General features: G+C 36.5%; 1 protein-coding gene across 1 annotated transcript; it reads left to right on the forward strand.

Moving 5' to 3' along the window:
- Nucleotides 1–12963: 12963 nt before the first annotated feature.
- Nucleotides 12964–14856, forward strand: LOC145689345 (zinc finger MYM-type protein 1-like). The gene has a single exon (XM_081763494.1). It carries the CDS (start codon nt 12964–12966, stop codon nt 14854–14856), a length of 1893 nt encoding a protein of 630 aa, XP_081619620.1.
- The last annotated feature ends 1233 nt before the right edge of the window (nt 14857–16089 follow it).

Consider the following 16089-nt stretch of genomic DNA (forward strand, 5'->3'; position numbering starts at 1 on the left):
GCGAGATACTAAATTTTTGCAAAAATTCGGACCCTCTTAGAATATGTAATATAATGAAACTGATACATGTATAACTTCCTATTTGAGATTGAGGCCTAAGTATATACCAAAAATCATTTCATTTGACTTTGCAATTTGGATATAATGATCATGCACACATAGTTACATTCAATTTTTTATATAATAATTCATATATTATACTACACATGATTCAAACATTTTTCCCAGTAGTTAGCTCCTCTAAGAAATCACAGGCTGCGTCTCAAATAAGTCCTATTGCTATTATTACAATTGCAAATATCAATATGTAAAATTGCCTGAAGTTCTTTTGTCAATAGAAACAAATGAAAAGAAAAAGGATGCCTTGAAAGTAGATAAATTCACCAGTGTTCTGAAGCTGTCTACAATGCACTGAGCAGAATGAGTCTGTGGGTCGTAATACGTTGTTAAGTCAGAGTGGGTCCTGGTGGGTGGGGGGTTGCAGTGGGTCACGTTCTGTTGACCCGCGGCCCCCCGACCCGCTCCATCTCTGGACTGTACATACGGATAAAACAATCATATATATGTATGTTAACCTTCTGGATTTTACTGAACCTTCACTAATTTAAGATAATTTACAAAAAATGCAAGAAAGCAATTATTAATAACATATATAAAAATATAGAAATGTATTTTGAAGGAAAAAGTAATGGGTGTACTCGAGACTCGAACTTGAGTTCCCACTCAATAAGCAGGCACCTTACCGACTTATCCACGGAACAACATGCAATTTTCAGTTTCGAAGCTTTATTTCTAATGTGTGTGTTACGTAACACCGGTACCAGATGTCAGTAGTGGTACGACCACCGTCTTGAAGACATTTCGCAGTTACGAAATCACTTTTTTTTACCCCCATTAATCCGATTTTAATATACCTCTCTCTCTCTCTCTCTCTCTCTCTCTCTCTCTCTATATATATATATATATATATATATATATATATATATATATATATATATTGACAACAGTAAGTAAGAGTATAGATTAAGTTATTCTTGATTTTAATCTACAGGACAAATGCTTTTAATGAAAACATGGGGCCTGTTGCCGTAGATGGCTGAAGGCCGTAAATAAAATTCAAACTTCAAGAGTAACTGGGGTAACTCCCGACAATGGCTCATTTAAGACGTTTGATAACAGCGCGGGTAATGGCTGGTTTATAAACGTAGTCGCTATAGCCTGTGTAGGTAAGTGGTTACAGCGTCTGACTGTCATTCTGGGGGTCCGGGGTTTCAGTCTCGGCCTGGACTGAGTTAACTTTTTTGAAGGAATTAAACACTATAAATGATGTTCGCGTTTGATACTGAATGAGATTTATCCTATGAAGGGAGAAAAACCAGGACGGTTACAGGGGCAGGAGGAAGGACGGACACTGTTTATCCTTAAGTGTTAAAATTTAATTTATTCCCATGTCTTTTGCTCTTTCCTTTCCCTCTTTCCTTCTTTTCTCATTTTGTTTAGCTTTCCATACTTTTTCGGTCTCTGCATGATGCGTATTATTCTTTTCGTTTCTTTTGCATTAATTCCTATCTCTTAGATCTTAAAGTGAATGGAATTTCTGCAGATTTATCTCGTGGTTGTTTCTCTAAGTGATGCTCTCAGATAGTAATACTTTTTCCTTCAAATGGAGGAATATCCTGGCATGTTATGTTTTCGGGCACGTATTTGCTGTCATGTTGGTTGTCCAACTATCAGACATCGAGTGAAACTATTCTGCTACTGGAAAAAGCTATCATTTCTTATGTATCCAACCTCCAGTTTCTACTGTCGCTGACTGTACAAATATATGGTATCCTTACGTTTATTACAGAAATCAGTACGGAGCATACGTTATTCGTATGTTACATACTTACTGACCATTTTTCCCGCTTAGATGTTACATCATGTCGTTGCAGGATGACTGAAATCTAACAGTCTTCCGTATATTACATATGTATACGTATGTAACATATGTCTGGTATATATTACACACGCCCATCTGTATGTGTGATCCTGACCGCCTATATATAGTTCTTTCGTTTGTACGGAAAGTACGTTTGCTCAGAGTACTTTCTACATATGTCACATAAGTTTTTTCTCACCATAAGTGCATCTCGCAGAATATAGTGTCAATTACAAATTTGTGTGGGGTGATTCCATTAATTTAAATTTACTCGTACAAAACCATGCCACACTTCGTATGTATTTCGAACTGGTTTTAGCGATGGGTGGCCTACTTCGTTATCCACTTAGGCGTCTCCATATGATGGGCGGCAATCAGCGACGTCATTTTACTTCACGAGTTCAAACTTGATCACAATGCTGCGGAAGCAACTCTTAATATCAACAATGTTTGGGGTGATGACACCCTTCTGAATGTATCTCACGCAGATAGTTTGCAATATTCCGGATTGGTGATCTCACTTTCGAAGACGAAGATGGTCTCGAACGACTATCAGAGGTTGACAACGACCAATTAAAGGCGTTAATTGAAGCCGATCCACTGAAAACCACATGAGAAATTCCTGAAGAACTCAATGCAGACAGTTCTACATTAGCTCACCATTTGAAGCAAATCTGAAAGGTTAAAAAGCTTGACAAGTGGATACCACATGAATTGAACGAAAAAAAAGAAATCGCCGTGTTAAAGTCTCTTCAGATCATCTTCAATGGAACAAAAACCATTTTTTTTTCGATCAGATAATGACGTGTGACGAAAAGTGGATTCTCCTCAACAATCGGCGACGTTTGACACAATAGTTGGATGAAGACGACGCTCCACGACATTGTACAAAGCCAAAGTTGCACAAAAATAAATAAATAAATAAATAAAGGTAATGATCACTCACGATCCGTCTGACTCAAGCTATAACAGAGGAAAATTACTGTCAATAAATCTACGAAATACATCAATAACTTCAATGTATGTGCAGGGCGTAGGTCAACAGAGGAGGACCAATATTTCTGCACGCCAATGCTAAACCACATTTTGCAATAAGCACACGACAAAATTGGTACGAGTTGGGCTATGATACTCTCGATCGCCCACACACTCACCGAACTTGTCGCCTACTGATTGTACTTCTTGAGGTAGAAATGCTTCAAAAGACAAGACAAAAAGCGATAAAGGAAAACCTCCCTCAACGATTTCATCGGCTCCAGAACTTCGGATTACTATGCTACCGGCATAAATAAACTTGTTTCTCGTTAAAAAAAAAAAAATGTGTTGATTGATTGTAATGGTTCTTATTTCGATTAATAAAATTTTGTTTAAAGGTGACTTATGAATGTCTAAAGATTACTTTCAAAACGGCAATTCTTTTTGTAACAACCTAAAATGAGTAGAAGAGGGTATCGAACCTATTGTGCCACTTGAATGTGATGATTTATTTGTTAAATATGTTAAAGTACCCTGTAGGTTTTGTACTTATGTAGGTAGTCTGTTCTTTTTTAGTTCTGTGAACACCTAATTTCGAAATAATAGTAATTGCAAACGGAAGAAGAAAGAGGTGGAAATTGGTCAGGTTAATGTAGTGTTAGTTTACGGAAAAAGTTCCTTCTATTGTAAAGTATAGTTTATATTTATTGTCCTGAAGGTATTGGTCATCAAACTGAAACAAACTTCTAGTTTTCGATTATAAAATTCCCGTTAAGAAAGAAAGGAAGAAGTAAAACGTTTAACAAATTACCTAATATTGCTTTAAGATATTACACAAGAAACACAAGGACAACTGGAGTTTGCAGCACACATCCATTACTGGAATAGTCCAGTTTCTTTTTGCCTCTATTTTGAATCTTTTTATCTTTTTTATCGTCAAGAATAACGTAACCAATTTAGCTTCTTGTTCCATATCTTCAAATAAACGGTTACATCACATTTTATTAATGTATCTTGCACTTAAATAATAGAAATTAATAAGTGCACATGAACTGCATTGCATTACTTTCAATGGCTTAACTCCTTTAATTGCTTAAGAGTTCTGTAACATTATTAGAATTTCACAAGAAAAAAAAATCCAAAGATAACCAATGTACCAATCACTAGACCTAGTTGTGTTGAACAAGATGATAAAAATGAATGTAAATCGACATATGGACACTGAGAAAAATCCGTTCTCCGGACAGCGGTATATTGTACAAATATACGGAATCTTTTTGCTTACTATAGAAATCAGTACGGAGCATATGTTATCCGTATGCTACATAAGCACTGCCCTTAGATGTTACATCATACCGTTGCAGGATGTCTGATATCTAACAGTCTTCCTTATATTACATACATATAGGTATGTTACCTTTGTCAGCTATATGTTATATACGTCCATTAGTATGTGAGACCCTGACCGCCTATGTTGTTTCATACGGAAACTATGTATAGATGGAACACTTATACGGAAAGTATTACAAAACATGTGTTTTCAGTTATATGTCTGCTCTACGTTAAGTCCAATCACCACAGGAATTATGCATGTAACCTACCTTTTTTAAGTATGCCACCTACAATTTTTTTTCTCAGTGTATTTTTTTTTAAAGATAATTGATTCTTATTGTAAATCTAAAAGTTAGTGCTCTACGATTAGTATTGGCTACGGGACGAGAAGAGCATTTTTAAATTTAAAACGAGAGTAATCTCTTTACCCATTATTTCAAACTAAAAAAGAAAAAAAAAGTCTCTCGTTGGCAAAACTTGCTCACCGAAGTCTTAGAGATCTTAAACGCTGATTTAGTGTTACATCATTCATAATATTAAAAAAAAAAAGTATACATTGATAAAGTGATTGTAGGAACAGAATCAATTAAATAGTATTTATCAACACTTAAATATGTACAAGCCATTATACAATATACTTCGATACAGGTGCGCAAACGGAAATGTTTGTTGAGAGGAGTCCAGACTTGCAGAGGGTCCAATACTACAAACCATTTCTTCTATTTAGTATTGAATGGGTAATATTCTGCACCCCAAAAGACGATAAGTACGAGGGTCTTCCAGAAAGTAAAGAACGTTTTGAGATGGTTAAATAAAAACAAAAGATATCAGCACAAAACTTTACTTACAAAGTCACAAGACCTTACTCTATTTCTCTATGTAATCGCCATAGTTGTCAAGACACCTTTTTCTAACGTAGGACCAGTTTTTCAATGTCGATGTTATACCCATCTGCTCCCAAAGATTTAAGTCAGACTGTCAGTGCTTGCTTGAGGTCCCCATCGTTCGCGAACTGTTTTCCGCCCAAAACTTCCTTAAGTTTCGGAAATAAGTGAAACGTTGGTTTTCCTAAATTGTTTCTTCGAATTTTTCCTTCAGTTTTTCCGTAACAAGTGATGACCTCCCACTCCGATCTTCATCCCATCACGCTGGTCCTTCCTAGATTAAATACAATGCACCATTTCCTCACTGATGATTCGTTCATTGCACTACCACCATAAACATCCTTTATTTGTCTATAAATTTCAATAGGCTTAACTTTTTGGTCGTTCAGAAAATGAATGACACTCCGCACTTCACATTTAGTGGGATTTTCGATTGACGCCCCACCATTTTGAATCGCTGCAAAAATAAGTAGCGTGACCGCACAGCGTTGAGACTCGGGTGACACTGAGGTGAAGGAAGAAGCTAACTGCTGCACACGCGATTGTAGTGGTGGGGGATCGATGCTGTGCGCGATGTGCAATCGTTCTTTACTTTCTGAATGGCCCTCGTAATTGTAAACTACTTCCACTTATCAGTAAAACTGTAAAATACTTCAGAAAAATAATAGAATTGAATTATTTTCATAAGTGAAAGAGTACAGATGAAGTGTAAGATCAAATTTTCATGATACATCAATTATTTGCCTCTTAATCAAATATACAGTAAAATCTGTCAACTTGGTCACCTCTCTAAGTTGGCCACCTACTTATCTTGGCCTGGCTCGTCTTGAACCTGCATTTGCCCATAATACATTCGTTACTTATTACCCTGTAAGTTGGTCACCTGTTTATCTTGGAAGTTGGCCGCATTGAAGTACTGTTTACCGTATGATGATAACGATAAGTTTACTTGCGTATCTTGGCCACGCAAAATACCTTTTGTTATTTTTCCTAACTCTATCGTATTCCCATATCAGATGCAGATGTTCTGTATTTGTGACTGAGACAAAGAAGCATGGACCTATGTGAATAAGAAAAAGCATGTACAGGAATTCTGGAAATGGTTGTACGTATTTGTTTACCCTGTCTGTTTAGATAAAACCATTAGTTATATTGGCTCCTTTCATCAGTGGGGACCTTTAGTAATTCCGGAAAATTCTCGAGATAAAAGCTGCAACAATATTTAATTTCCCTGTAACTTTTTACCAATTGCGCGTAAATCAAAATTAACGTCACCATTGTTCTTCTGATTAAATTTGCGCCTTAAATCATGTATCACATGATCCTATTCCTATTTTAAAAACTTAACCTTAATTCAAAATGGCGGATTTCAAGATGGCCGCCGTCAGGTATACCCTTACTATATGACTTCCCCCTAGTCCTAATATGTACCCATATATTTGTTATTCGCCTTTTGTCGTTACAAGAGGTCTTACAGAGCTTTTACCTCCAACTGTATGAAGACTATTCTGTACTTCCATGTAATGTTCTGGTAGCTGTATCTCCTAAACCCCAGGAGCTTCGCACCTACAACTTCACTGAAATACTGAGCACATTTAGTACTACTTTCTCATATGTGTCTGAGTCAGCAACTCGATTCACCCAAACGTAAGGTTTACTTGTGAGAGAATTTGAATTGGTATTTATCTTTTAATATGAGCAAAGCTTCAAGATCTCTCGTCAAAAACTTCTTACATATTTGAAATGATCCACCTCATCAAGTTCTCTTTGTTCTGCTATGATAAGTAAGGTAGTGTTTCTACGGGATATTCTCATGTCTTTAGACTTTTCCAGGTTGATTTCCATTCCATATTGTGTTCCATTGTCAACTATTGTATCTATCCAGTAGTCCTTCTTCGGTTCTAGCTATAATAACCGTATCATCTGCATCATGACCTTGCTCTACAATCATGAAATCTCCAACTTCCACTAATGCTTCCTTCATTGAGCATTCAATTAGATATTTGATAATTTTATTTCACATACTACATCCTTTTCTGATTTCTCTTCCAATCTGCACTCGATTCTTTTCTTCTTGATTCAAGAGCAGTTTCACTCTGTCCCCTGTACGAGTTACGAATGAGAAGACGATTCCTCTAGTTGACTCCGATTTTTTAAAGTATTTTCATAAATTATTCCAATTGGCTCGGTTGAAAGCTTTTGCCGGTCGACAAAGCAAAACACAACCATTCCCTTACATCAAGAACTCATTTTGATATAAATCTCAGTAGCCCCTTAGCATCTCTGGTGCTTTTTTCTTTCCGGAATCCAAATTGATCTTCCATCGAATATCTCTTCTGTCTTACTTTCCAATCTTATATTCGCTATGCGCGCAGTAACCTCTCCAGTATGGTAAATAAGGCTAATTGTTCTCTAATTAGTGCATTTATTTCTTTTTCTTTTTTCTTTCTTTTTCTTTCTTTTTTTAAGGTAGTGCAACTATTATAACATGAAGAAAATCCTTTGGTTATTCTTCACTTGTTAATGAGTAAAGCCAATACTTTCATAGCATTTTCTCCTAATCCCTTGAGCAAATCCGTTGATATGTCGTCGTAATTCTTGACCTTTCTCCATCACATGCCCTCAAAATTATACTATATTAAACTTCAAGTATTTTTAACAGTTACAGCAAAAATAGGAAAAACTTCTTTCTGTTAAATATTAACTATAAGAGTGAAAGTTCGATTATGTGAATTGCATTCATGAAAAGCAAAGAAGTTAGGTTTCGACAATGGTGCATAATGGCACAAATTCAATTTCTAATCAGGGAGTATTGTTATTCAATTTCATGAAGTTTTCAAATGGTTTGCTCTATATTATAATTGGTAGCAGAATACATAGAGTCAAATGGTTGACATACTTGTCTCAAGTGAGCACGGTTTAATTCTTGATACCTGGTGCTGCACTCAGTATTCGGTGCGTATGCACCAAGGCTAAGGGGAGATGGTGATGATGAGATGGATGATGGTGGAATGATGAAAGTGGGAGGAAACGGAAGAACCTCGAGAAATTGATTTACACTCTTGTCGACTAAAAATCTTCAGGAACTGTAATGCTTCGGAAGGTTTTATTTTGTTTTAAGAGTAAGTTCCGGACTTTTGTCTAATACTTAAGGCATAATTGAACAGTTTTTCATTTTATTTAGTCTTATTTTTGCCCTTCAAGTTTATTACTATCTTTTTATGTCTTTTAAGGTTAAGATTCTTTCAGTAAGCCAAGAATAATTAAAAATAGTCTTAAAGTAGTTAATTATGCATGTCTAGACAGATTGATAGACTGATTGTCTGAAGTTCAATGATGAGCAAGCAATAATTTACCGTACAACCAGTAGTGTTATTCTAATTTCTTAACAAGCAATACTCAGTGGTACTATTCAGCCGGCTCGCACCGGTTGTTAAAATATTTCGAGTTCGCACAACCGTTTGTTATACCCAGATATTTCAGTAAATTTTATCTACTTTCACCCAGGAATAGTACATTTTAGTTTAACTGTCTTTGTTTTTAGAAATTCTTACAGCTACAGGGTTAAACATATGATCTCTCCGAACAAGATATTAGCCTTTATTTCTTAATATCAAACGCTCAAATATCAAGATGGAGAAATGAGTCACATGAGTGTAGTGGTGAGGGTTATTTATATTTGAAACTCATACATACCATTATCAGCAATTGTCGGTCCATTGCTGGATTAAAGTCTTTCCAATACTTTCTGATAACCTTCTGTCTTGGATAATTTGCTTCCAAGATATTCGCAGTGCTAGCTAATTTCATCAAACCACTTTTCTTAGGATGCGATGAAGGTCTCTATTTGTCACTTGTGGTATCCAGTAAAAAACTTGGTATTGCCTACCTTGTGTGGTTTCTTTCCTAAGAGAGTTATATCTATCTATCTACCTACCCATCAACTCTCTCTCTCTCGATATATATATATATATATATATATATATATATATATATATATATATATATATATATATATATATATAGAGAGAGAGAGAGAGAGAGAGAGAGAGAGAGATACTACGTGGATAAATATAACTCTCTTAAGAAACAAACCATATAAGGTAGGAAAAAAGCAAATTTCAAGTGACAACCAGAGAGTATCATAAAGGTATTGTGACTAGGGATGGTACCGAGACCGAGACGGACTTTTATATACCGAGAAGAGATCGAGACTGAGACAGACCTCTATAAATCGAGACAAGACTTAGGTCAGTCTCGGTCTCGTCTCGAATATTGATATTGATAGCTATTAAAATTGCCTTTACTCAAAATTTCTTTCATTGCTGTGTTATATAATATGGGGAGAGTTAACTGATGTACAGTGGCGCATTTAGGGGTGGTTATGGGACTCCCCCCGAAATAAATTTGTGATATTTTTTGCATTGGATGTACAACACAAATGTTTCTTTCTCGTTCCTCAAGCATCTCGCGGAACAATATCCACTGCTGATGTACATAGCCTTCTCTCTCTCTCTCTCGCTCTCTCTCTCTCTCTCTCTCTCAGTGGAAAGTTTTACGTCCCACGGATAGGCTAAAAGAGATGGTGAAGATGAGAAATGAATGAAATGGCGGGATGAAGAAAGTGGGAGGAAGCGGGAGAACCTCGAGGAAACCCACGCAAACTGTGTTTGTCCACCACAACGTTCACTTGGCAGGAGCAGGGTTTGAACCCGCGACCCCATGCACCAGAGGTGAACGCTCTACCACTGAGCCACCGCGGCCCACAGTATATACAGTATAAGGGTTACTTTGGCAACCATTACAGAAGAATTCAGCGGGTCAGTCGCTTCGTTTTTTCTAGCAACAAAACAGTAGATATATACTAATTTTAATGTTGAACTGACAGTGGAAACAGAATTGATTAAGCATTTCTACACTGGCATGAATTTATTTCCTAGTACAAGTTTCACAGTTGATTCTGGAACAACTTATTTGGTCTTCTAAAAATGTATTGACTGTCCTGCAGAAACTTCGGTTCAATGCCATAGTAACGGATGCTATATTTTATTTATTTATTTATTTACTATGTTCCACCTAGCATTACTGATAATAATCTAATATCATGCTTTGATTTAGCATCCTTTACCGTACTGAGACTATGTGAACTGGAATCTACTACTTTAATAGAGATCCGAAACACTACTCGAGTTTGCGTCAGAGGCAAACGCCCAGAACCAGTATTCAAACCTAGGACCATCACATACGTTAGCCAGGAAGAAGTAAAAACATCGTTAGAAATCGCTGTGCAAAAGTATTACTTCAGTCACGTTGCGTACTTCAGGTTGGATTACTGTCATTTCATAAACTATTATTCTGTCAGTAACATTTCACCAGATTGATAATTCCTGTGAGCCACTTGATTGCTTTTATTTTTTAAAACATTTAAGTTCCTTCTCGTGAGCTTCGATGTTGGAATGAATCACACAATTCACTTCTCTGCTGACAAGACTGCTCCAAGGGCGCGGTGGCTCACGAGTATAAGGTTAAACCGGGTTAAACAAAGTGCTATGGTAGGTTGCTCATCTCTGGTGCGTGGAGCTCAGGGTTGCCAACTTTTCTTAAGCAAAAACCGGGACGGGTCAGTCGGTGTTGGAGCCCCTTTCCTTCCCCTCCGGAGACGACTACACGTATGGCGAATCGTTGAAAACAGTACCGGCGGAAGGGCCGGGCGAGCTGGGCGACCGCCCGGGGCGCCAAATTTTAGGGGAGTTTGGGGGGCGCCAAAATCCTTGCTAAATTTATATTATTGTAAACGGTGAACTAAAAATTAACTTTTTCATAAATAGTGTAGCAACATTGGTTACTACCTCATGCCAAGGCCTCACTCTTTATAACAACCCCGATTTCTTCTTGAATCTCCTATAAAGGAAATCCCTTCATCCCTTCACCTTATTTGTCTATAAAAAAAATCTCCGCTGACAAAGCTAAAGGCTATTGTTGAGAGTTGGGAGTTTTGAGCAACAATAACACGCTCTGACACTTACAACCGCCGCGGTGCCGACAATTGCACTCCTTGCGACAAAGCTATGTCGGCCGCTCTAACAATACATACAAACAATATTGAGTTATTTGCAACCAAAAAGAAATTAGTCCTGTTTGTACTGTCAAATGTCTCGTGAAAGAAAATTATAAATCAGAAGTCATGTACATGTAGTGCAGGCTTCATGGTGTGCGTGTTCTTCTTTTGTCTCCTGAATTTCGACTCTTAGTAGAAGAATCGTTGCGTTAATGTGTTCTTTATCAACATGTCGGAAAAATAGAAGCCTTCTGGAAATGTATACAGAAAAAGAAGAGCACAATTAGCGGCTGAAAATGGGAAACAGGCAGCAGCATTAAAGAAATTCTTTCGTACTCCTGAAACAGACAATAATGGAAATGAAAACGTAGAACCAGAGAATGAGGAAACCAGCAAGAAATCAACAAATATTCCAGAAGATAACAACACAGTACAGGTAAGGAGGCTTACATTACGTAACGTATTTTCGTTTTATTACGTTTAATAGAGAAGAGGTGTTTACACACGTAGCGTCTTAGCAAGCTGGGGTGGGTAGGGTGGCGGCCTCTCAGATAGGCGGCGAACTTCAGGCTCAAAGAAAGTTCTTTCCCCATTGATATAAGTAGCAATAATTACATTCTATACCAACACTGATGCTTGATACATGTACCAAAGCGATAAAATTTTTACCCATTAGATGTGTATTAACCAACTTTAGCTGTATTTCAAGCATTAATCTATTAATTAAGTAGAGGGCCTCCATAGTCTAGAGGTTAAAGCGTTGGACTCATGTCTACGTGCTCCTGGGTTCAATCCCCGGACTTTCCGCTTTTCAACGGCAGGAAAACTGGGGAGTCACATAAATAAAGATATGACGGTCACTTGGCCTGCAAAGCTCCAAATACGCCTGTTGGCGGGTAGTGACGCGACCGGCTGACCGGCGTTCTGTTACCCAGGTGGATGAATTTTTACCACTCGCTATCAGATGGCGTTGGAGCAGGCCCAGGATCTATTGGTCTGCCGTGGCAGTGATTATTATTATTACTATTACTATTATTATTATTATTAGTAGTAGTAGTAGTAGTAGTAGTATCGTCTACTAACTAGAATTCTGAAGAGTTAAAATGTATGATTGTTACCGTTAACAGATCCCCGTGGAGTTTCGCTATCACAAATTTTGCAATAGACCCATTATTTCATAAACATATCGTAAATAAGTAACACGTACCAGTGTAAGACTATATAGATTATGTTTCTATCCAATACGATTAACGTGACTTAAAAAAAAGTGTTCGGGCTCCGGCAGCTAATTTGAATGCATTCGCATCTATTTTATGAATGCGCTGATTCTTGATGATTTTCACAACACAAAGTTGTTAATGAATACGGAGAGAATTTAATTTTTATGTACAGTTAGCAAAAGAAAAAATGAGGCCATTCTTACCTAGATTCTGTAAGAATCGCCCCATTTTTTGTTTTCCTAACTGTACATTTTCACAATGAACACGGAATATGTAGATTCAATATTTATACGCAGTTATTTTATCATTTATGCATTTTCTTCACCTTTAGAATACAAATTAAATATATTTTTTTTTCGTTTAAGAAAAGAAACTTTATTTGTAACGTATTAGTTCTTTTCCTTTCCACAGGTGGATCGATCGATTACGAGCATTTCGCAGGAGGAAGAAGAAGAATTGAAATCTGGAACAATTGATATACGAAACGAAGATGGATCATCATTTCCACAGGAAATTGTAATAGACGTAAGTTAAACATTTTGCTATTTGAATAAACATACAATAAACATACACATGAAGGCTTTCCAATCGTGGTTTGAACTTGCAAACCGATTACAGTCAGGTAAAACAGTTGACGCTGAAAACCAAGCAATTATTCGCAATGAAACTGAGCGTTGGAAAGAGGTTCTCAAACGACTGCTGTGTATAATTCAGTTTCTTGCTTCCCAGAACTTGGCATTTCGTGGTCAAAATGACACTATTTACTTAAGAAACAACGGCAATTTTCTCAAACTAGTTGAGTGTATTGCACAGTTTGATGTTACTATGGCTGAGCATTTGCGACGAATAACATGTAAAGAGACACATGTACATTATTTGAGCAAGGACATTCAAAATGAAATAATTGAACTCCTTGGGTCAAAAATAAAGGATAAAATTTTGACTGATTTAATGAAAGCGACATATTATTCCGTAATATTAGATTGTACACCAGACGTAAGTCATACAGAGCAAATGACACTAATTGTTCGTTTCGTGAAGGTAGAACTGGGTAAGGAACCATCCATTGAAGAACATTTTTGGGGATTTTTGTGCATAAATGATTCTTCAGGAGAAGGACTAACTACCACTATTTTGGAAGAATTAGAAAAATTGAAAATTCCTCTCTCACACATGCGTGGCCAAGGGTATGATAATGGTGCCAATATGAAAGGAAAGCACTCAGGCGTTCAAAAAAGAATATTAGATCTAAATAGTCGAGCATTTTTTGTCCCTTGTAGCTCCCAATCATTGAATTTGGTTGTGAATGATTCTGCAATGTGCTGTAGTGAGGCTGTACATTTTTTTGCTTTATTGCAAGAAGTATACAATTATTTTTCTAGTTCCACATATCGTTGGTCTGTTCTGCAAAAACATATATCCAATTTCACTTTGAAACCTCTTAGTCATACTAGATGGGAGAGTTGTATTGATGCTGTCAAATCGTTTCGCTACCAGTTAGGAGAAATTTACGATGCTCTTTTCGAAGCATCAAAGAACTCAAAAATAGACGTTATGGGCAAAAATAAGGGTTGTTCCCTGGCTAGGAAGCTCCTGAATTTTAAGTTCGTTTGTGTTGTGGTGTTTTGGTATGAAGTTCTTTCTTGTGTTAATGTGGTTAGCCATGTTTTCCAACAAGAATCAGTGGACATTCAGCAAGCAGTTGATCTGCTTAAGAAAACCAAGTGTCGCCTTGAGAACATGCGAAGTGATGAAGGTTTCCAGAATATTTTGGTTGATGCCAAAGTAATTGCTGAAGAGCTCGACATTCAACCACAATTTGAGAATAAACCAAAACTCCGACCTAGAAAAGTCAAACGACAATTTTTGAATGAATCTGAAGACGAACCGATTAATGATCCATACAGTGCGTTTAAATGTAACTTCTATTTTTGCGCATTAGACACAATTATCTGTTCCCTGAATGAAAGATTTCAACAACTGAAGCAGCACAGCGAAATATTTGGGTTTTTGTATGACATCCATCCAATAACGGACAAAGAGTATTTACTAAAGTGTTGCAAGGACTTACAACTATCTTTAACAGACAAAGATCACTGTGATATTGACGGATTTCAGTTATATCAAGAGCTCTTACTTTTACCTTCATTTCTCGGTTCTGAAAGTGGGAGCAAACCGTTGCAAGTACTTACATATATTTGCAAGAACTCCCTTATTGGGTTATTTCCAAATGCAACTATTGCTCTAAGAATCTTACTAACTATTCCTGTAAGTGTAGCTTCAGCAGAAAGAAGTTTCTCCAAGTTGAAACTTATAAAGAACTACCTACGATCAACGATGACGCAAGAGCGTCTTGTAGGCCTTTCTATGATGTCTATTGAATGTGATGTTCTGTGTGAGCTTGACACTGATACATTAATTAAAGACTTTGCAGAGAAAAAGGCACGAAAAGTTAACTTTACTTAGCATTGTAAACAAGTCAAAGCACAATTTGCATTAAAACTGTATAAAGATATAAAATTATATTACTGGTTGTATTATTTGTATTACGAAATCTTTGTACAATGCTGTTACAAAATATATTTGTATGTTCTTTTGTTCATATATGTGTTCTCTTTCGCAGTTAACAAGGTTGTTTATTATATATGTGTAAATAAATGCTGTATCGCATCATCAATCTTAATTTTATATAAATCGTTGTTTCTTGAATCGTTCTGTAAATTTCTAATCAGTGACGTAGAATATTTTGTATGCTCATGTGTAAATAATTGTTTCGTATATCGTTAACCAAAACTTACTCTGTGTATTTAACTGACAAAAGTTAAGATCTTACTCAGTTTGATAACTGATTCTTATAGTTATAGAGTTCAAGGAGTTATCCTTTAAAAGCAGCTATCTGTAAGGTAGCATAGCAAAAAATTTAAACTCAGTAATACCAATGGGTTGTAGGGGGCGCCATATGGATTCTTTGCCCGGGTGATATTTTCCCCTTCCGCCGGCCCTGGTTGAAAACAATGTAAATGATCAGCTGAATAGCACGAACCTGAATGAATGCGATACCTTATTTTTTTTTCTTGCATGGAATATACTATCTTCATAATCAACTGGATTATCAACTCAAAACAATTAGGGAATGACTATAAATTAAAGACGAGCTGCTAACTATTTTTTCACGAGTCAAATTAAACCACAAATTTGATAAATTGATTCTATATCCTACATAAAACTGGGCGTGTAAAAGAGTAAGTTATTTCTTTGTAAAAGTATTAATTAACTTTGAAAATCGATAAACCGGGACATTAGTCGGGACGCGGGACAAATAAGTCAGATATCGGTACAGTCCCTACAGAATCGGGACGGTTGGCAACCCTGGTGGAACTCCTGGTTCGATCGCTGCCCACGCTGCCGCTTTTGGTGAATAAACACCGCATGCGTTGGTGGGTTTTCTCAAGGTTTTCCCGTTTAGATAAAAGTAGAAAACTATGTTGGATGACTAACCTACATATATAATCTTGTATATTTGGCTATTTTTGTTATAACATATTCAATGCATCTCTTGAAAAAAAAAAGACAAGAAAAAACATCTTATTTAAGCAATTGAGAAGTACAAAAAGTCAATTCGACATAATTTCAAATATTACATTGTTCACGAAATAATTTAATAGATGGCTGGAAGCATCTTTCATACTACTTCTACTA

This window comes from Thermobia domestica, chromosome 7 (genome assembly GCF_964235325.1).
Source record: "Thermobia domestica chromosome 7, izTheDome1.hap1.1, whole genome shotgun sequence".
NCBI classification, from domain to species: Eukaryota; Metazoa; Arthropoda; class Insecta; order Zygentoma; family Lepismatidae; genus Thermobia; species Thermobia domestica.

Excerpts from the sequence above, each read along its gene's own strand:
- LOC145689345 (XM_081763494.1), top strand. The coding sequence starts at position 12,964 with ATGAAGGCTTTCCAATCGTGGTTTGAACTTGCAAACCGATTACAGTCA.